Here is a 22,056-nt window from a genome sequence, read left to right as displayed (position 1 = left end):
TGCGGCCCTGAGAATGGTTCTGGGAGCCCCAGCAAGGTGGACTTTGGCTCCGTGGGGTCAGCGCTTCCCTCCAGCCTCCTCCCAGATGGCCTGAAACTACCTGCGTCTTGACACCCTTTTTCCTTAGAAAGCGTTATTTCTGCTGATGCAGGCATTTTTTAAAAGATAACATAAAGGTGCTAACGTAAAACGATTCCTAAATACATTGTCAGGTGGGGACAAAAGTTAGTGGCAGAAAAGTCCAGTCCCATCTTCATCAAAAGTACAAAGCCGCAGGGAACAGAGCGCAGAAGGCCACAAGCCCTGCCTGCAGGAGGATCGGCAGTGCAGGAGCATCTACTTTCCATGTTCAGGTTGTGTTCGCTTATTTGCAAATAACATTTGAAATAAAAAGAGATAACTTTTTAAAAGAATGAATCCTGACCTTGGTTGCAAACACTGAGAGCACACAAAGCGTGCGCCAGCCCTAGGGGACGCTCTCAGAGATGTGACACTGTCACTGAGCACCCAGAGAGATGGCCCGGAAGGACCAAGTGACGCCAGGCTGGGCTTTAGCCAACGTCTCTCCTGCCAACCCCGGGCTTCTGTGGGCAGCCGGCTCTCCCCAGTCTAAGGGAGGAGCGAGGGGCGGTCCCTCCTTCCCACCGCGCCCGCGCCCGGCCCTACACCGTGTGCACACGCAGAGGAGAAAATCAGGGCTACGTTGAGACTTGCAAATGCTGTTTCTTTGTGGAAACCGGGGCTGATTTTGCCATGAGTCAGGGTTTCCATCCTCAGCAGATGTCGGCCCCCTCCACGGCCCCTCTAAGCGGGCCGCAAGTCTGAGCGGGGCCCTTCCTCCGGGCCTGGGAGAGCGGTGCCCTCCTGAGATTGGCGAGGGGCCAACTCGAACGCCCCCCAACCGCCAGCTCAGCAGCCTCCCCCTCGGGATGAAAGGGAAGCTGGGAGGGGAAGGCCGGGGGGAGGTTCAGACGAGGCCTCTGTCCTAAGAGCTGACTGCTCCACTTGTCTTTAAATATCTCTAAGTAGTTAAGAAAATGGGGTGTGGGGAAAAGCTTTCGATCCAAACCATTTCAAACACATGATCAATACAGAGACGACTAGGAAAAAGCTGAGACAGAAATAAGACGGAGATTTGCAGTCCTGTGCTCACAGCAGGCTGGCCTTGGGAGCAGAGGTGATAGAGCCACCCGAGGCAGGGGGTGGCGGGGGGTTCTGCCTAGCGCATCTGCGGGTGGGATGCCTGGTCTCTTCTCCCGGGAAATCTCTCTGACCTTAAAGGCAGGACCTGGAGCCTCTGCCTGGCAGATCTGAACTCGCACGCTGACGGCAGTGGCCGAGCCAGGTGGTTAAGCTGCGCGACTGTGGGGGGAGGCAGGTAACTCAGCAGCCGGCACCCCGGCCCCCCCCACGCTGCTCCTGCAGCCTGAGCACTCCTGCCCGGACCTCCCGTCTCTACCCTGGGCTCTCACGGGATTTTCTCTCCTTTCACCTTGTCTTTGTCTGATACCAACACAGTAATTTTTTCTTATTTTTTTTTTTTTTATGTGTTTTTTTTTTTTTTTTTTTTGAGACAGAGTCTCGCTCTGTTGCCCAGGCTAGAGTGAGTGCCGTGGCGTCAGTCTAGCTCACAGCAACCTCAAACTCCTGGGCTTAAGCAATCCTACTGCCTCAGCCTCCCGAGTAGCTGGGACTACAGGCATGCGCCACCATGCCCGGCTAATTTTTTTTGTATATATATATTTTAGTTGTCCATATAATTTCTTTCTATTTTTAGTAGAGACGGGGTCTCGCTCTTGCTCAGGCTGGTCTCGAACTCCTGACCTCGAGCGATCCACCCGCCTCGGCCTCCCAGAGTGCTAGGATTACAGGCGTGAGCCACCACGCCCGGCCTCTTATTGCGGTGAAATACACGCAACATAAAATTTGCCACTGTCATCAGTTTAAGTGCACAGTCCGGTGGCATCGGCCATCCACACTGCTGTGCAGCCATCACCACCATCTAACTCCCCACGCTTTCCATCTCCCCGGACCGAAGCTCTGCAGCCATGAAACACTAGTGGGGGGGTCTCCCCCGCGAGACCGTGGTTACCACCGTTCATTCCACTTTCTATGAATTCAACCACTAGCAGAGGATTTTTAAAAACGAGTCTCAATAGATTACATGGCCAAGGCAGGGAACTGCCGTTTACTGAGCGCTTGTCACGTACCAGCCACTTCATACACGTTTACTTCACACTCCAGCCTGTCGGCTGGACATTATGATTATCCCCATTTCACAGAGGAGGACATTGAAGCTCAGAGGAAGTAACGTTCTTAGGTCAACCAGTTTAAAAGCAGTGTCTCTGACTCTGAAATCCAAACTCTTTCTTTCGTCTAAAGTTGGTAAACTTACAGCCCTTGGGCCAAACACAGTCTGCCATCTGTTTTTGCAAATAAAGTTTCATTGGAACGTGGCCACGCCCATCTGTTTACATATGGCCTGTGGCTGCTTTGACTATGAGACCACAAGGCCCACAATGCCTAAAATATTCGCTGTCCGGCCCTTTCCAGTTTGCCAGCCCCATCCTACAGACTACGCAGACCCTCGCATGCCAGAGGCCTGGAGCACCCCGCCAGCCCTGGCGGCAGCGTGTCTTACCAATACAGTTGCCTAGAGCATCTTGTATAAAGCCGCTCTTGCACTGTAGCTTGGGTCTGCAGCGGAAGGATCCCAGAGTATTCTGACAGATAAAATCGGGGAGGCAGTTATGAATACCACTCTCACACTCGTCAATATCTGGTACATCATAAAAAAAGGAAATTGTTAGCAAGAGTCCTGCCGGAAGCATCTTACAACACTTTAAAATCACAAGAAAGTTCTTTTTAATGCTCATTCCTCAGACTATAACCCAAAATATCCCAGTAGAGAGCTCATGCACAAATAGGGGGCTTCCGAGAGCTGAACAGTGCTCCAGTTGCTAAAGACATAACATACTGACTTTTTTTGCCAAGGCTCTTAAGAGGCAAACTTTCTGTTATATAATACATTACCCAGGCATTTTCCTGGCAGATACATGTATTATTATTCATTCGGGCTAAGTGTGTGTTTAGCTTAGCTCATAAAGCAATTATCTTAGTGGTAATAAACATAGTCTCTATAAACTTATTCATTCTGAAGTCTTCACAATATTGCAAATCTTAACAATGGTTTTTGTCATGATAGGATATGAAAGGCTGCCCTTCCCTTGAAGTTCATGCCTGACAAATGCGCAAATGTGTATACTCAGCTGGCTCGACCGCTGGGGTCTCGGGGCCCCCGCCGCCCAGCCAGTGCGCCGGGGTGGGGCGGCCTGAGCTCGCTCAAAGGCCCTCAGATGTCAGGAGGGTGCGTCTTGCTTTTGAGTCACCCTCCTAATTCAATAATCAACATTTTTATACAAGTGGTTTTGTCTTTCTGAAAGGTTTAAAACCCTCTGCAAAAAAAACATGTTCTAAAAGATCCTCATCAGAGCCTTATCTGCCAAATAACATCTCTGGCTCGGGGGAAAAGGCCGGCAGCCAGAAATGTCATGTCTTCATGCAGTGGACGGGGATGGCTTTGAACTTCAGGGAAGCCTGGAACCAGATGGAAGGCAGCTGTCGTGCAAAAATAGTTGTGTTTTCTTTTGTTTTTGTTTTTTTGTAGAAAGCGCATGGGAGCACTTGACATTCATGCCTGCTTTTAAATGATCATGCACTGAGCCTTTTTAGAAATCCAAATTTGCCATCATGAACTCAGCACCGTAGGAAGGCAAATCTCTCCTGACGGTACCAGCGCACGACTGTCAACTCTTTAAACGACCTAAATGTCACTGTCAGCACTTTCACTTCCCATCCCATCCGCCCAGGGCACCCCGCGTTTTGGTCACGCAGGTCTAACCACCTCCCCCTGCAAAGGAGCAGGCACAGCACCCCGAAACCAGACCCCACACCCCAGGGCCCACTGCCGCCCCTCCCACCGCGCCCCGTCTACACCTGGGGGAAGAGGAGTTAGAGTCGGAGAATTCTGTACCTTTGCAGTTATTGTCCTCTGTGAGCTCATAGCCAGTCCCGCAGCTGCTGTCCCGCTGGCAGCGGAAAGAGCCCACTGTGTTGATGCAGGATTCTCCGAGCCGGCAGTTGTGGCTGCCCGTGATGCATTCGTTGATATCTGGAAGAGCCCAAGGTGACGCAGGAGTAACCAGCTAGAACAGATAGTCCTTGTGCCTTCTCAGAAGGAATGTGCCAAACGCCACCACGGACGTGCTTCCCTGCACCCATCCCGTCCTCCCTCAAACCGAGCTGAGTGCCACCACACGCTGATCCAGGCCGTACATGGGAGCAGAGCTGCGGGGACTCGTCACCAAGTCAAAAGCAGCAATTTCTCTGCCCTGCGAAGCTTCTTCAGCTCTCTCGCTCTAAGTGCCGGCCATGGGCTGCAGTCATGTGGTCCCCAAGAACCCCACGGGGCAGCATCTTCCCCCTCGCCCCATCTCACAGAGGAGAGGGCGGAGCGGCTGAGGGATGTGTCCAGGCCCACTGGGCAGATCCTGGATCCGGAGCCCATGGGACCCCAAACCCAGTCCTCTTTCCCAGCCCCGGTGTTTGCATTACCCTGGACCAGAGCCTTGGGCCGTGGCGAGTGCGGCAGCCCCCAGGGAGAGCTGGAAGGCCAACACCCGCGCACAGGGCCCCAGCTGTGCAAGGCAGACCCTGCTCGGACCTCAAGCAGGGATTCCTGAGTGCCAGCGACCTGCCAGTCCCGCTGGCACCTGGGCTGGAGACACGTACCTTCGCAGGAGACACCATCAGGCAGCAGCTGGTAGCCCACAAAGCAGGAGCAGACCACCTCGTCCCCGGTGTCGCGGCACTGCTGCTTGCAAGGCCCGCCGCCTGGAATCAGAGCAGGCGTGAGCAGGGCCCCAGACACCTGTGGTTTTCTAGTTCTGTCCGGACTGGGTCAGAGAAACACCCTCAGGGCCGACGGACACAAGAAAGCACACTCCCTGGGCCGCAGCCTACCCTAACCCTAACAGGAGACGACCCCAAGCCTGGCTCCCGGAACCACCTCAGGTCCGACAAGGCAGGTGGCAGGCAGGCGGCCTCTGCAGGTTACACAGTGGAGCTGGCAGGGGTGAGGCAGAGAAGAGCACACCTGTTGCCACCAGCCATGGGCACCAAGGGAGTGGGAGGCCAGGCCCTGAAAGGTCTCAAATACCTGCCCCCCAAATAACCCTCAAGCCGGCCCAGATGCCCCGTCCCCAGTGCCACAGCCTCAGCTCCCACGGCCACTACCTGGCTGTGGCTGCAGCCTCCCCCTACCTGGGCTCCCTGAGCATCCCGGGTACCACCCCTGCAACCACACTTCCTACAGGGCAGCCAGAGTCACGCTCAAAGTGCACATCTCACCAGGACACGCATCTGCCAGGGAAAGGTCCCACGAGATGCATCTCTAACTGCTGCCCAGGCCCACGGGGCCCTGCCCACTCCTCTGGCCTCTCCCTCCGTCCTTCCAGCCCCACCAGGGCACTGCACCCTTCACACAGCTGCAGGTTTCCACTCGGCCGCCCCCAGTCCCTTTCAGCATTATCGTCCTGGGTCCTGGCTAATCCAGCCTCGTCTGTGGCAAACTAGCTATCCACCCCCCAGGCCCCCAGGGAGGATTACGAGGCTTTCTGGGGCTCTCTAGCCCTCTGTGCCAACTGGCTGTCACCGTACCCTGACTACGTCACTCTGTGATTAAACTGGCTCCCTAATTAACACCCCAAGCACAGGGCAGGCCGGAGCAGACCTGCCAGTCTAGACATGCGGGAATGTTCCATGAAAGAGAAATAAAGTTTTATCATATGAAAAACAAACCCGCAAGGCCCTACTTACTTTGAATTTGCAAACGTCTCCCTTGTGAGACAAATGATCATTAGCAATGGCAATGGCACTACAGTCCCAGCTCCAGGGACACAAAGGCAAGTGACACTTAGCCCCCTCCCTTGAGGGGCCCCCAGGCCCAGGGAAAGCTGGTGGAGGCTGGCAGTCACCACTCAGACCTCGGAGCTTGGTATGCCCAGGTGGATGGAGGGCTTTAAGGCCAGCTGTCACTCCTCCTCCGTAAGCTCCCCCCGCTGCCCCTTCCTGCTAGGCCCCAGCTCTGGAGGGGGCGGGACGGAGGAGAGGGGGCCAGCAGTCCACGAGGGGCAGAAGCAGCTTCTGGTTGGGCCCAGCCACAGGGCACTGCCTAGGGTCAACCAAAGCAAAACGAGGCCCAGACTTCCAATGAGGCCAGCACTGACTTTCCTTCAGGTTTAATCAGCCACCAATGGCTCGCAGGAGACACCGGCGTCTCACCTCGGCAGCGGTCATTCAGGTACGGGTCCTCCTGTTCCGCCTCGACCTCAGAAATCTTAGCTAAGGGGGAAAAGAGACCAAGACAATCTTTATCCAAACACAGTGTCCATCTTATCTTACAAGAAACCCCAAATACTTTCTCTTCTTGTCAAATCAGACAGTAATTCCCATTAGGAAATCTTATAAATAGCTAAGTATTAATTTTGTCCATTTTAAAATAGAATTTCACTTGTAAATGTAGGTTAAATCTCCACAAGATCAATTACAAAGAAAGAACACAGGCACCAGAACTGTCATCATTAACTTCACGCTGGGCGCTGTCACACAGTCCCAAACACTGGCCACCAGCAAATGCAGTCACAGCCTCGCCATCCACCCAGACGCACCCTCCAAGCCTAAAGCCGTGCACACGGGTTGAACTGTGTCCCCAGATTGACTCTACCAAACGGCCGTATTCGTTTCTAAAGGCTTAATCTCAATTTCCGTACTTGTCGCAAGCCAGCGCTGGCCTGCGGACCCTCTGCGTGGCCCCCTGGGAGCACATGGTGGGCCCACCACGCACGGCAGTGGTGGGAGGAAGGCGTGTCCCTACTGCGGGGAGAGGCGGAGAAGCCACCCCAGAGGAGGGAGCATTTGAGGGAAGCCTGGGGCGGGGGTTGAAGCAGATAAAAGACCAGAGAGATAAAACATCTGGAGCCACAGAAACCCCAGCCCGCGCCCCGGAGCCTGCCAACACTGCAGACATAAATCAGCAAAATCCTCCTGGAGACACGGGACAAATCCTCCACCAGGATGAAAAGTTTCGGTTTGTTGAATATGAAAACATCATCTCTGATTTCAAAAGCCGAGGAAGGAGCCGGAATGTGGTCCCAATCCCCCTTTACAACTGTGACATTTGAAATCAGCCCGATGGCGTCCATGGGGCCTTGGAGGGTTTAAAAAAATTAAGAACAAAAAGTGAAAGATGGGTCCATTTGACGCAGGACCTCAAAGCCACGGAGATAGAGAGCGGCCAGTCTTAGAGACCACAGGTCCGTGAGCGCTTCCTGCTTAACCCCTTCCTGCACCCTCCCCCTTAACAGAGTGGGGACAAAACTCAGAGAGAGGAGGGAACAGGCCTGAAGCCATACAGCAAGTTTGGGCAGGGCAGACTCTGCATTTTTGCAGAGTTATTTCCCTACAGCACGAGAGACCACTCACTGCATTATTGAAAGAGATCACTAGGCAACCACGAAGTCTCCTGAACCATGTGACTGAACCACGCCCCAAGGCTTTGGACGCATGGAGGACTGGGGGGCGGGCAGCAGTGGTGGACACACAGCTGGGGGCTCTCTGGAACCAGCTCTTGGGGTCACGTACCCCTTTGCTGAGTATGTGTCTGTTATTCAAAAGAGCATAGCCCGCTATTAACAAGCGATGCCCCGGCTCCTCGCCCGCACACCAGCTCCAGAGGGGCAGAGGGCGCGGGCCAGCACTTGGAAGGCCAGGGTTCGCCTCCTCAAGTGTTGGTCGCATGACCTTGAGCATCAGATCCTCATCCAGGGAACAAGAGCAAGACCGGCCACCCACGAGGCCCGGGGCTGCTGGAGGGACAGGGTGAAATTGCGAGGGCAGATGCTTCTAGAGCCAGGGGCTGCCCCAAACGCGTCACACCCGTTCTCCCGCTTAATGCTTCCAGCAACCTGGCAAAGGGGGCTGCAACATCGCCACTTCACAAATGAGGGGACTGAGGCCCAAGGGACACAAACGTGTGCGCCCAGATCCCACGTGCTCAGCCCCACCCCACCACGGTGGCTCTCGGGTGAGGTAACAAATGTGAAGTAGCTCTGACAGCTAGACTCGGGCGTGTTAAGGCAGAGGTAACGTACATGCTCACTATACTGTGACGGTCAATTGTACGTGTCAGCCTGGCCGGGCCTGGTACCCAGACATTTGGTCAGACACTAGTCTGGACGTTGCTGTGAAGGTATTTTAGATTTGAGGCAAGGCGATGACCCTCCATAATGTGGTGGGGACTCGTGGAAGGCCTCAAAGGAAACCGGCGGCCGTCCCACAGGAGGCAGGGGCCCGCCAGCAGATGGCCTCTACTCCGGCCGCCGCATCCTCTCCGCCCCGCGTCTCCAGCCTGCCGGCCGCCCTGTGGGTTTGGGACCTGCCACCTCCACAACTTTGTGAGCCAAGTCCTTAAAACAGACCTTTTCCTCTCTCTCTCTCTCTCTCTCTCTCTCTCTCTCTCTCCACATCCTGGAGAACTAAAGCTCTGCCCAGGAGGGAAGGGAGGGAAAAGTTACCCGGTTCTTGGAGGTCCCCGACGTCGCCGGGGGTGAAGTCTGCGGTCTCCTGGCCCTTGACGCAGCACGCCCTGAAGACCAGCCCGCACTGGTAGCCAACCATGAGGCTGTACTCGCAGCTCTGGCCCTGGGCCTGGGCCGCCCGCCCCAGCAGACAGCAGTGGCAGCACCTCTGCAAATACAGCAGAGACTCCAGGTGGAGGAGCAGAACAGGTGGCCCGGCAGGGGCCCACGAGGGGGCCTCAGTGGGCCTCTCTGATCCCCCCTGTCCACGCACCCTGGACAGTGATGGCTCATGGCCTACTTAGGTACCACTTCTAAATGTTGGCAGTAAATGGCTAAAGCAAGGAGGACCCCCCTCCTCAAATCTTCCAGGTCTCAGTTTTGAAGGGACCCAGCACAAGTTCCACCTCCTCTCCCCCCATACATGACTGCCCCCAACATCCCTGCCCGGCCCTGCCCAGTGGCCACCTGGCTCTGCTCACACCCCTCCAGGAAGAGGGTCACGCAGAGCTCCAAAGGGTCTGTCCTCTGCTGGGCCGGGACAATGAACAGGCACCTCGTCTCTCCCCTCTTGCGCTAGGGGGTTTGGGCAGCAGGAACCGAGTTGTGCATTTGAAAAGCACAGGAACCTCAAAAAAGGTCATCAAGCAAGGGCAAGGGACAGGACCGCTGCCTGTCACCTGGAGCCCAAATCCCCGAGCCCCTGTGTCCTCACACCTGAGTCCCGGGGGCGACATTTGCCCTGATGCATGAAAACCCCACTTTAGTCCTTACTAAATGGTTACCCTATAGAGGGCCCAGAACTTTCCAGAGCCCCCCGCAGGAGCCGGGGGTTGGTTTCCCCGTTTCTGTGGAGGCTGATGGGTCTTCCAGGCTGCTCCTTCCACCCCTCTGCTGCCAGAAAGTCACGGGAGCGTCAGTGACCTCGTCCCCTCCTGGGGTGTGAGCAATCCTTCTCGGAAGCACAAATCACTCATCTGCCAAAGCGATCTGCTCCCTCTCCTGTTAGAATGTCCCGTGCTTTTTCCGCACCTCCCTTTCCCTCAAGTCTGGGGACACGGGCACAGCTACCTGCCAGACAGAGCCATCTGCAGGGGCAGTCACCGGATACCCGACACCACAGCGGCCCTGAAGGACCTGACTGGACTTGGGGTCCCGGGAGTGCCCAGGGAAGGGGATCATGCCCCTTGGCTTACCTTCAGTGCAGGAGCCCCTGAGGGTCCGACAGGACTGCTGAGAGGCCATTTTGGAATGTGGGCCTCTCTGGACCTCAGTTTCCTCCTCTAGGGTGGTTATGGAGGTCGTGTGTTATCAGAGCCCTTAGTGAGGGCCCACTCTTAGCTCTGGGCCCTGACTAGTCTGGGGGCAGGGAAGCTTGAGGGCCTCCTGGCCTCCTAACCTGGATTGAAGATTCTGAAGGCCCCAGATGACCCCTGCTCTGACCTCTGCATTTTGCCTAAAGCCCGGGGACGGGTGGTCCTCAGGGCAAGGCCTGCTCACCTCAGCCCTGGTTCCCCAGCACAGGGCTGGGTCCTGGGTAGAGGAAGAGGGAGGCTTGAGTGGTCCTCCTGGGCCAGGCACCCCTGCTGCTCACTAGGAAAGGTGGGCTGGGGCTGGGTGCTGACGGGCGGTGCTCAGCTGGGAGGGGACCCGGGGCTGCTGGCTGGCAGGGGATGGGCAGTGCCCCGCACGGTCCCCAGGTCCTCACCTTCACGAACATGGCCTCCAGGCTGGCGTTGTCACCCTGGGGCATGGCACAGCTGTCCTGCTCGTTGGCCAGGTTGATGCCGGTGGCGCAGTGCAGCTCCTCCAGCTGGCTGTGGCAGCACTGCTCCTGGACCATCCTGCGGGGAGGGGCGGGCTGGGCCGGGGCTCTGCGGGTGGGGCCTCCCCTGCCCCGCCCCCACAGACACACACACACAACACCTGGCATACAGGAGGCGCTCAATACGTGTTCAGTTAGAAAGACTGAATGCAGAGCACTGTCTGGGGTCAGAGTTGCGAGACCCAGCTGTGTCACCGGAGCGGCCGATTTCACCTCTGAGCTCTGAGCCCACCCACAGAACGTTCCCGAAACTGAGCAGGTGCGGACTCCGCGCCAGACTCGCTCATCCGTTTGTCAAGTCACGCCCCGCGGTCACACCGGCCTCCCGGCTTTAAATGCTGTGTCCACACCGACAGCTCCCTGTTTCCTTCTCTGGCCTCTCCCCTGCACTCCTGACCTGGGTCCCCAGCCACCCACTCGGGTCTCCACTTGGCTGTCCAAGGGGGACCTTGAACCCGACTCCACTCTCCCCTCACCCACAGCCCTCTCTCCACACCACCCCTTCCTGTCCAGGCAGATTCGGCAAATCCTGGGGCCACTCGATGCTGTGTGAATTCCTGGGTGAGCTCCAACTCACCAAGAGCCCAAGGGCCCAGGTGACTCTGACCACTGCCATGAACAGGGCAGACAGAGGGGGATGTGCAGGGGAGGGGCTGCAGGGCAGTGACGCCGTTAGAGCCAGGCAGCTCAGTGGCCGACTCACTAAGTGGCCTCAGGCAGGTACGTGGCCCCTGGTCTGTGTGCTCAGTGGGACAAGCCAATTGGCCTCCCAGAGCCTCAGTGAAACAAAGGGCCGGTCATTCACATCTGGTGACCTTCGAGTGGTGTCCTAGGCATTCAATAAGATGCTTTGGGGACACTGTAATATAGAAAGTCACAATATCCAGAGCATTTCCCGAGGCCCCATGTGATGAAGTAAGAACCAGCAGAAACAAGTCAAGGGTTCCTGGAGGCTGGACTGGCTCCCTCGCTTCCCGTATGAGAGAAGAGAGTCCCTTTCAGCCACGCAGGTGGTTTCTCACATATCAGGAAATCTCTAACACATGTTTGAAAGTTACCCTGGCCGAGGGTAGACCATAAAACCAACGCCCAGTGCGTAGGTAACAGGGTATTTTCTGTGTACTCTGGGGCCCACTGGGGATTAAAGATAACTCCAAAACTTATCGAAGACATTGGAGAGTAGAAGTCAGTGACAAATTTAGTGGGGACTAAAACCCAAATTCACGAGCAGGGCCCAGAGTGCCCCTCACTTTCTCCATCCGCACACAGAAGGGTTCACCGGGCCGATGCCTCCCTTTCTAAATCTTTGATTTCAGTAAGTTTAATAAGAGTGGCTCCCTGTTATGGGCGGGGCTGTGTGCCCCCAAAATTCATCTGTGGAAGTCATAATCCCTAGTGCCCCTGCATGTGACCACATTTGGAGATGGGGCCTTTAAAGGGGTGATTAGATCCTTTGGAAGTTCAGTGTGATGCTTGGGTGTCCACACTCACGTGAGAGTCGTGCCGCCCTCAAACCTCATTACGCCGTCGGCACGTTACCCGTCCGGTATGAAAAAAAGAGGTAATTCGGGTAAGAGGAGGTCACTAGAGTGGGCTCTAATCCAACAGGGCTGCTGTCCTTAGAGGAAGAAGAGATTAGGACACAGACAGAGGGAAGACCCGGAGAGGACAGAGGGAAGACAGCACCTGCTGGTCAAGGCGAGGCCCCAGCGCAGCCAGCCCTGCTGAAGCCTGGGTGTGGACTTCCAGCCCCCAGAACTGGGAGGACGCGACTGTCTAAGCTGCCCAGCCTGTGCCACTTTGCAGCCGGAGCAAGCAAATGTGGCCCCACCGTTTGGCTGTGTGGAGCGGGTTTCACATGTTGTCTCTGATCACTATAGCAACCCTGAAAGCGAGGGAGCACGGTCCCCATTTTACATCTGCGGAAACTGAGGCTCTGAGCTGGCTCGGGTCACCCGTCAGGAAAGCCATGCAGGTCGGTCCAGCTCCCCAGCTCCGGCCCTGCTCTGGCCGGCGCAGACTGTAATGTAAACAGTGCTTGGCACCGGACGCCAGCTTCGCTGCGGGGCTGCCAGTGCCCCCGACGCTCCCCTCCCAGCGCTGGGCCGTGCCGAGAGCCAGCATCGCCGCCACACTCAGCAGACGCCCCGTAAATCCCGACCACGGGGTCTTCCGGGCAATCGAGCCGTGCGAGTTTCCTGCTTTCTCTTCCTTTGTTTGGTCTATAATGCTTTTGACTTTTCAAGAATTTCCTCAACCAGGATTTACGTCCGCCGTCACTGCTGGCAGACGGCGGCCCGTGCTGGTGCCAACACAAACGCAAACCTCAGAGTGAGGCGAACGAGACTTCCCTGCACGTTCTTTCCATGACAGCTCCCCGCCCCGCACCCCCCAGCTGCACGTGTCGGAGCCGCCCGGACTCGGATTAGAGGCAGAGAAGACAAACGCGTGTCAACTGCCGGCTGCTTTCACATTCGCCGCCCAGATACCTGCCCAGGGCTCAAATCCTCATGTCGTCGTCACAGCTGGGCACCCAGGGATCAGCAACAAGGTTAAACGAGATAATATGCCTCAAATACTGGGCACAAAGTAGGTGCTCCATAGTCTAGCTGTTATTTTTACTATTATAATGTTGATGATCAATATTATCTATTTTCGTTATTAATTCTGAGGGACCTTGCATCAATTTAGAGAGAGAAGAATAAAACGAGTCAATCCGGATGTTGGCTGTTGCGTAAGGTGAACAACTGCCCGGTGGAACTCTTCGCGCTGGGCCTGCCTTGTCGGCTGTCTCGGGGTCTGCGGGCGATTCATGTGTCCATTTGCAAAGAGTCACATGATCTCCTCTGCTCCCCACAACTGCCCCCATCTGGCTGCAGACCCCAATCTTCTTGCTTCCAGCCCAGAGAAGTGGACAGATGTCCCGACAATCACAGGGCGGCCAGGAAGGGTGAGCTAAGGCCCGTGTGAGGCCCCTGGGCGCACAGAGGACAGAGCAGCTCGGAGGGAGGCAGGGTCACCCACTGCACTGCCCACAGCCTGGGTAGATCCAGCCCAGGTGCCCGGCCTCTCCCTGGGGTTCTGGCGCACACTGTCCCTACCTCCTCCGCTGTCCGCTAGGGGAACATTGTTGCAGTTAAACAGGAGCCACTGGCAAACATACCTGCATTCTTTGGACTCCGAGGCGTACGGCAGCGAGCAGTCCCTCTGCTGAGTGGCCATTCGATGTCCGTCTGCACAGCAAGCCTCCATGGGGACGTCGGTGCCCACTGCGCAAGGAAGAGAACAAGCTGAGGGGCAGCTCACCACTCACCCCACGTGGTGCCCCAGCCAACCGCACCATCAGCACACGCGCTTCCGGAGGTCTCAACAAGAGCGCCAGGCTGGCTCTGAAAGGGTGGTGGGCACGAACAGCACATCCTTTAGTCACTCTTCAAACCTGTACTGAAAACTCCACGGGGACCCAACTGGGAGCGCACCCCCACTCTTCCTAGAAAGGCCCGAGTCCTCGACTGTTGCCTTCCGAATCCAACCTCGGACCGGACGCTGCAGCCCAGCACCCGAGTCCCAAGCACCCGTGGGCAGAACCCCTGCTCTGGCTGCACGCTGGAGTTGCAGACGCAGCCCCTGCCTTCCAGCCCAGCTGGCAGGACGGGCGGGTGCTGCTACAGAGGCCTGGCCGGGCTGCCGTCCCGCCCCGTGGTCAGGGAGCACCCAGGGTACAACTGCCCCGACTCTCTCCAGAGTAGAGACTGGAAATGGGGCTTGGGGAGACTCAAAATGCAACGAGCCCCGTCAGGTAAGAAGGAGAGAACCCCCGTTTCTAGACCACGTCTGTGATCCACATCCACGTCCTCTCCTGTCGTCTCTGTAGCGACCTGTAAGGGGCTTCCGTCCTCATGCCACAGATGAGGACACGGAGGCTGGGGATGGTCTCCGCCCTTGGTTTGCCACGAGACCCTCTTTTCTACAGAGGCAGAGACCTCCGAGGAGTCTGTGAGGACAGGGCTGGCAGGGCAGGGAGCCCCGGTTCAGACCAACACCAACAGCTGCCTCGCCATATTAGCTCCTGCTCACAGAGGGCAGATAAAAGCCTCACGTGCAGCCAGCGGCCAGCCCACGCCCTCACGGCCAGACGAGCCAGGCCCTCGTGCCCCAGCCACGGCTGTGGCCCCAGTGGGTGCCCTCCCTGCCCTCAGTTCATTGGAGAAGACCCCACCATGACCCAAGCAAGGAGCCATGGGGTACCAAGGTGCCCACGTACTTGGCTCTCAGCTTAAGGGACTTATGTGCCGAGAAGTATTAGTACCACCAGCCTCAGCTGCCAGGCAGGTCACCTCTTAGCAGGACATACACAACTGGGCTTTAAGAAACACCATGTTTTCGTACTAACGGCTTTCCAGAACCCATGGGGTGAATCTGTCTTTTGTCCTCTTAGCCCTCGGCAGAAAAGCCAGTATGTGGCAGCCACAGAGCTGAGTGGCTCTAGCACTTTCTTGGTCTGTGACTTCTTGCAGGTGACTTCCGCCCCTCTGAGCCACAGCTTCCCCAGCGGTAGAATGGGGTGCAGAGGGGCTGAGAAGACGCTGAAGGTTATAAATTCCCGAGCACAGAGCAAGCATGATCGAAGAGACTAACTCCCCGAAGCACATGAGAAACGGCGGAGGCGCAGCCCAGTCTCAGTGTGAGTCCCCCACGGATGAGCTGCCCCCGCCCCACCCCAGAAAGACAAACACAGGTGCAGCGCAGGTCCCTGCAGGCCCCAGCAGGACGGGAACTGCCAGAGCTGTAGAAACAAGCTGGAAGTGACTCCCGCTGGGGAGGCTGGGCACTTTGAACCTTATTCTCAGCAGGACAATCAAATAAATCCTTTGGTCAGTCTGGAAACTTGGAATGCCCCTGGAATGCAGCTCGAATGTTCTGAGCAGCCCAGAGCTGGAATTTCTGCAGAGTGGAGCTGTCTGGGGGCTGTGTCAGGGGAGCTGGGAGCCTCACGGCTGCAGAATGAGCTCTCAGCCCCCTTGGGCATGAGGCACCCGCCCGTCAGCCAAGGGAAAGGTCACGCACAGCCCATCAGAGAGACCATGAGCCCGGGCTGCACAGTGACAGGCAGAGGCGTGGGGAGCGGGGTAGAAGGGCATCATCGTCCTCGTCACAAACGCCCAGCCCTCACCAGGCCCTGACCCAGGAGGGCCCCACGGACAAGGCCCCTCACTCACCACTCTCATCCCTCAGCCCCTGAGGTTCTGCCATCACCCTGCCCAGGACATGGCACACACTGTGGCCACCACACCATGTGTAGAAGTGGCACCATTTCCTAACACATTTCTCCTGGCCTGGAATCCAGGCCACTTCCAAGTCTTCACTATCAGGAAGGAACAAACAGCTCTGGATGGAATGTCTTGATTCATGAATCTTTATTCCTAAAGTCAGGATTATTTGCTCAGGCCAGAGCCCCAGAAGAAGAAATGGGTCCAAGGCAGGAACATTTTCAAGATTCTTGCTAATTATGGTGGGCTGCAGCCCAAGAGGCCCCCCTGTGGGCGCAGCCCCTCAGCTCTGGAAGTGGAGCAGGAACACGGGTTTCCAGGGAGGACCTGGGGCCGATCTGTGGCCGGCTAGGGCGGCCGGCGCCAAGGACGACTGGCCAAAGCTCACAGGCTCCAGGTCAAAGCTGAGGTATTTGCCTGGGGATGAGCTGGGAGCACCCCCTCCCCCAGCACACACAGGGGGGGCTGCTCCAGGGACACAGGAGCCAGGAGAACAGAGGAAGCTTCGCTGCAGGCTGCCCTGGGTTTGAGCCCTGCCCTCCCGCTGCTCTGAGCCTCCGGCTCCTGATCTGGGAAACAGGGCTCAGACCACCCAATCGCAGGATTACTGTGGGTGCCTGGAGACGGTCCCGGAGTGCCCCAGCAAACGGTCACAGGACTTCAAACAGAACCGAGAGCAGAGGAAGCAGAATGGAGTCAGGTCACCAGCAACGCGATGACTGGTTCCCACCTGGGCCATCCGCACCCACGGACAACTGGTGCGTGGCCAGCTCTGCACGGGGCTCGGCTGACACTCGAGGCCCCCGTGCTCTCCTGCCCGCTGCTCTCACCCACCGCTCCTCGGCCCTGGGCTCTGGCGTCAGGCTCGGCTGGCTCTTTCTGCCTCCCCTGAATTCAGACCTCCTCTGGGGACAGGGAGGGTGTCTCCCTCCTCTCACTGTGCCCACAGCACCTGCCCACGCCCAGCACAGACATCAGGGCTCAGTAAGTATTAGTTCAACAGAACCGGGGCAGGGGGCCCCTCAGCAAGACCACCCTTGAAATGCAGTCCTGCCCCGCAAACAGGCCTCTTCCTCAGCCATCCTAGCGGGTGGAAGGAGGGACCCCCAAGGGAACACCCACAGGCTGGAGCCAACCACAGAAAAGTGCAGGGCTGGTTAGAATTTCAGCAAGCCAGGGACGGGCTGTGGGCAGGGGGTGTCTGAGACCACAGAACTGCCACTTTCTTAGCCGTGGAGATTTCCCTGGTGGATTCAGCACTGGTTGCCCCAACCCGTTAGAGGAAAACTGAACTGCAGGGAGAGGAGGGTCTTGTGGACAGAGAGGCCTGCAGAACTCCCTGGCGTCACAGTTCAAGACACCAACAAAGGTACTACGCGCAGCAGACTGGGCTTTAATAGATGCGTGTATCCCACACAAGAAAAGGACTGTTACTAACTTGTGTTCCAAAATAAGTAAAGCCACCCACATCTGCCAGGACTTCCTTGAGGTGGGGCAGGACCAGCTCTCTGAAGCACAAAAGCCAACGCGACTCCCAGCCCCCCACCTACACGACTGTGTCTCTTCCCAGACACATTCCAATTAGAAAGGGAAAAACCCTGTCTTTGTCCCCTTTTAAATAAACAGACGTGGCCAGGCTGGTGGCCCACGCCTGTAATCCCAGCACTCTGGGAGACCGACGCTCAGGAGGAGACCAGCCTGAACAAGAGTGAGATCCTGTCTCCACTGAAAATAGAAAAATTAGCCGGGTGTCGTGGCGTGAACCTGCAGTCCCAGCTACTTGGGAGGCTGAAGCAGGAGGACCACTTGAGCCCCAGAGTTCGAGGCTGCAGTGAGCTGTGATCATGCCACTGCACTCTACCCAGGGCGACAGAGCAAGACCCTGTCTCAAAAAATAAACAAAATTTACTCGAGTTATGAAAATCAAATAAGGTCAGTAAGGCAGGTAAGATAGCCCAGGGCAAGAGTACATATGAGGTCCCTAGAGTCAAATTCATAGACAACAATACAAAGGTGGTGTCAGAGGCTGGACGGAGGGGGAGCAGGGAGTTAGTGTCTGACTGGTACGGAGTTCGGGTTTGGGAAGGTGAAAAGGTCTGGAGATGCAGGGTGGTAATGGTCACACAACAATGTGAATGTGCTCAATGCCACTGACTATACACTTTAACGTGGTTAAAATGGTAAATTTTATGCATTGTATAATTTGCCGCAATAAGAAATCCATTTTTACACCAAATAATTTAGTGTCTGTGGGCCATTTTGTAACGTCCTTCATTAGGAAAGGACTTGGACGTTTTGCCCATTCACTGACGTGCCTTTTTCAGTCGATGCTGTTTTAACGCACTGATCTTAATGTAAAGAGGACTGCTTAGCAAATCGGGCTCAGAACGCGTGACAGCGGATGCAAGGTGTCCACGGCAGGCTAGGGGACTGCCAACAGGAACCGTTAAAACGGCCGGTAACGAAACACATCGTAACTTTGCAACCAAAACAAAGATGATTTAAAAACTTAAAAAAAAAAAAAAAAAAAAAACCACCCCAAGGATGGTACCTCCCCAGAGTGTCTACAGAGGGCAGGAGGATGGCGGTGGGGTGGGGGGGCCCAAGGTCAGCTCTGGCTGCTCCCCCTGCCCCACCACGGGTGCTCCCACTCACTCCTCTACCTGGGGATCGAGTCACCTTTGGGTCATCTAAAACCAGCATCCTGAGCTTCACACAAGCAGGGGGTACCTGAGCCCGCAGGTGCCTCTCTCCTGCCCCCACCCGCCTGCTCATGCAAGCCACGCCCCCACCCAGTGGGGCCTCCCCAGCACAGCCAGGCTGGGCCACCCTCCCACGCCGACTCCACACCGCACGGGCACCAAGAGTTTCCCAGGGGTGGATGGCGTCCAGCGAACTCTCTGGTGAGTCCCAGACCCACCGGCAGCCCCTTCCAAAGGGCATAAAGTCAAAGCAACTCGCACGCAAACCCCGCTGCACCTGGCGCAGTCTGGAGAGCAACTCGGAGTAAACGAAGCCTCGGCGGCTTCTGCCATCTCCCCAACCACAGACAGCTGCGTGGGGCTCCAAACTCCAGAAACTGCCTCAGATAAACCCCCACGGGGCGCCCACCTACGCCCACCACGCACTCACTGGCCACTCAGCGCCCGTCCCTGGGCCGAGGGTGCCCTCCAGAGAGAAGCGGGGCCTCGGCCAATCTGGAATCTTCTCTCACAGATCGTTTCCCTTTGTTTTCTGAGAAGAAACGTCAATCAACTACAGCTTTAATCTGATGACTGTCACCTGTGTGAACTAGATCCACAAAGCATAATACTAATATAAGCGCGGAACAAGCTCTCTCGCAAATCCTGTTAACCTGCAACCCGAGCATTCCAAGGGAAGGCCACATCGCGGGTTAAACCGCCCAGCCACGAACCGGCTCCCACGAGTGCTACGTGTCACTGAGCCTCGTTTTCCTTACCTGTAAAATGGGCTGGTAACAGAGCCTGCGGGCAGGGTTGGAAGATCGGCGTCAGACAGCCCACAGAAGAACACAGCATCTTCAGCATTTAGCAAGTGGAAAGGTTATCGCACCAGGACCGGGAGAACATTCCTGTTCACAGGAGTCACACCCCCCCAGGCGGACACGCTGCCAGGTGCCCGACACCCCACCACGTCCATCACCCCTCTCAGGAGAGACGCCTGCCCCGAGTCACTGGCGTGCAAGTGGAGAGAGACGCGGCTTAGTTCACAGGCGTCAGATACCATTTGTCACCCGAGACAGCTGCTGAAACTAAACTTCTTCCAGGTAAATGAAACCTTCGTAAAGATTATGGTGCGAGCTGTGAACTGTGGTAATTACGAGGGAAACCGACAGCACATTACGTGTTTCCAGGCATGCGGAGGCTCACGGTTTAGAAAACACAAGTAACGTGGCCCATGGGGACTATGCCCTTGACACGTACGGCCACACGTTCTTTCCAAGACTGCGGATGCCAGGCTGGTGGTCAGAGGGATTCTGTACCAGTCCTCGGGTGGAAGCTTCCAGAATGGCAGCCTGCTAGCTGTAAACACTGCAGGTGCTGTGGGCAATGCCTGAGCACGCTCCCCGGGGGCCTGTGAGCCACTAGGATCTACTACTCAGGTCCCATTGCGCAGTGTCACAGTGGAGAGACCCAGGGCGGGAGTGAAATGTCCCTTCCTTCGGGAAGTCCTCCCTAATCACCCCCAACACACACACACATACCTGTGCCCACAATCTCTTTGTTCCCTGAATGCCACAGCACTGAGCACAAATAATTAACTCTGTACTTAGCACCAGGAGGACTGGGCCAGGCTCTGTCTCCTTCGGAACCCTGCCCCAAGCCATCACTCGATAAATGTCGGTGAATGAACAAACGATCTCACGTGATCCTAGCAACGCTATGAAATGGGGGGCGGGGCATTCAGCAAGTCGTTTGATCCGTGTAGCAAACGCAGGGCGGCCTCCAAATCCAGCTCTGACTCTGAAGCTCACACCCCACTCTAACACCCCAAAGGAAACACCGGCCTCCTGCTAAAGCTGGACTTAAAAAGTCATGTCTTGAAAAGATGAGTGAGGCCATCCAGGGTCCTGGTTAGGAGAATGCGCTAGGGATGAGCTGCCGGGTTCGAATCCTAGCGCTGTCACTGAGCAGCTGTGTGTGCGGGCACAATGCCCGGCCTCTCTGTGCCCCGCTGTCCTCCCCATCCTCCCTGCACGAGCAGGATGATGACAGCACCTCCTTGTGGGGATGGGATGAGGGTCCAGCCAGGTAACAGGAGAAGTGGGCACAGGTGGGGCGAGAAAGTCTGGGCGGGGGAAGGTGCTGGGTTTCCACTCGGGACCCAACCCCGGGCATCAGAGACTCTTAGGAACGGCATAGAGTGGGTCCGCAGACTAGTGTTAGGCCAAAACAAGAAGCAGGATTTCTTACCCTGCCGGCAAAACTGAACAGTTCAGTTTTACTACTCTAGCAGGTGACAGGATCCAAAAGGAAAAGTAAGGTTCGAGAAAAATACCGGATCACCCTTCTTCACAGAGTCATGGAGGGGATTACGTTAGTTACTAAACGGAAAACATTTCAGTTTTAGTAACTACCTGGAACAAAGCACACGCTCATCCCAGCGGAAGGAAACAGATGCAGAGAGATCACGGTGTCGGCCAAGATCTCCCAGGCGCTTTCAGGACTGGGACCCACACACAGCAACCTCACCCCCTTGTAGCGCCGGCTGCAGCGCAGGTAGGACCCTCCCAAGGACACTGGGCAGCTGGAGCAACCGGCACTCCGCCCCCTCCGGACCCAGCCTCTAGTCAGGGCCAGCCTCTGGCCCCCCTCTGCCTGCTCTGCAGACTCAGCAGCCTCCTCTCTTCTCAGCCCAAGGGGTCTCTGAGCCCAGGGAACTACGCAGCCACGCCTGAAATCATTACCAGGAAACTGGAACTATACGGGCCTCCAAAAGCATTTATTAATCAAATTGTTATGATTTGGTATTTTGCAAAACAAAAATCTTTTGTCATATAACATACACTGGGGCAAAATAATTACGTGCCCTGTGAGAACCGTCTTCATAAACTCTACCTGCAAAGCTGCCCTGCCCGCGTGCCCACTGCTCACAGAGCCCAGCCTTAACAGAGTCAGGGGCAGGGTGGGGACACTGAAGAAGTGGCTGGGCCGTGGCAGTGCGGTGCCCCCATCCTGACGAGGGGGCAGAACTTCTGGAAGCTCCCTGTAAGGCTCATGTTTTCTCCTGCCTAATGGGGCCTTTGCTCATGCCATTCCCTCCCCATCCTTCTCCTCTCGCTGGTCCCAAGCGAATGAATGACAGAATGACTGAGGATGCCACTTGCACGACTTTTACCAGCACGGGCTTGGCACTGACAGCTGCCGGTTCTGTGGCGCTGTTGGACCCCCTTCCCAGCTCCTGGCTGGGAAATTCAGCAGGAGTAGAAGTTTCAGAAGTCTTGCTGATACTGCCCTACCCTAGGAAAGGGGACAACATGAATAATAGCTAATAATAATAATATAGCTACCTTGGTAGACATAGTCCTATGTTCACTCCCTTAATCCTCTAAGTGACCTAAGAAGTAGGTTCTGTTATCTCCATTTGACAAATGAGAAAACCACCAAACCACCCCGTGGGCTTTTTCTGAGGGATGACAGGCAAACTGGTTTGCAGTCACTGGCCCCCCCATGGCACCCTGCTGGGGCCTGACGATGAGCCAGCTGGGCTCCCCCAACTCCCGCACCCCACACCCCAGCACCTCACACTCGGGCAGTGCCAGGAGCGGACGCCAGTGCTGCTCCCCACGGCACCCAAGTCTCAT

At 56.3% G+C, this 22,056-nt stretch overlaps 1 protein-coding gene and 1 non-coding gene across 4 annotated transcripts in view; one reads left to right on the top strand and one right to left on the bottom strand.

The window, feature by feature from the left end:
• The window catches only part of FBLN1 (fibulin 1), a 74,598-nt gene that overhangs the window by 49,921 nt on the left and 2,621 nt on the right, over positions 1-22,056 (bottom strand). For all 3 annotated transcript variants that reach the window (XM_069491672.1, XM_069491674.1, XM_069491673.1), the window contains exons 2-8: positions 13,625-13,730; positions 10,345-10,480; positions 8,634-8,805; positions 6,343-6,402; positions 4,792-4,893; positions 4,034-4,171; positions 2,642-2,779 (exon numbers count right to left, since the gene is read on the bottom strand). In XM_069491672.1, the coding sequence (XP_069347773.1) occupies positions 2,642-2,779; positions 4,034-4,171; positions 4,792-4,893; positions 6,343-6,402; positions 8,634-8,805; positions 10,345-10,480; positions 13,625-13,730 (852 nt within the window). The remainder of the gene's footprint in view (positions 1-2,641; positions 2,780-4,033; positions 4,172-4,791; positions 4,894-6,342; positions 6,403-8,633; positions 8,806-10,344; positions 10,481-13,624; positions 13,731-22,056) is intronic.
• On the top strand, positions 11,910-12,010 carry LOC138397811 (small nucleolar RNA U13). The gene has a single exon (XR_011235912.1). It is a non-coding gene; the product is annotated as a small nucleolar RNA U13 (small nucleolar RNA).

This window comes from Eulemur rufifrons, chromosome 16, assembly GCF_041146395.1.
Source record: "Eulemur rufifrons isolate Redbay chromosome 16, OSU_ERuf_1, whole genome shotgun sequence".
In the NCBI taxonomy this organism is placed as follows: Eukaryota; Metazoa; Chordata; class Mammalia; order Primates; family Lemuridae; genus Eulemur; species Eulemur rufifrons.
This window is presented reverse-complemented; position numbering and strand designations above follow the sequence as displayed.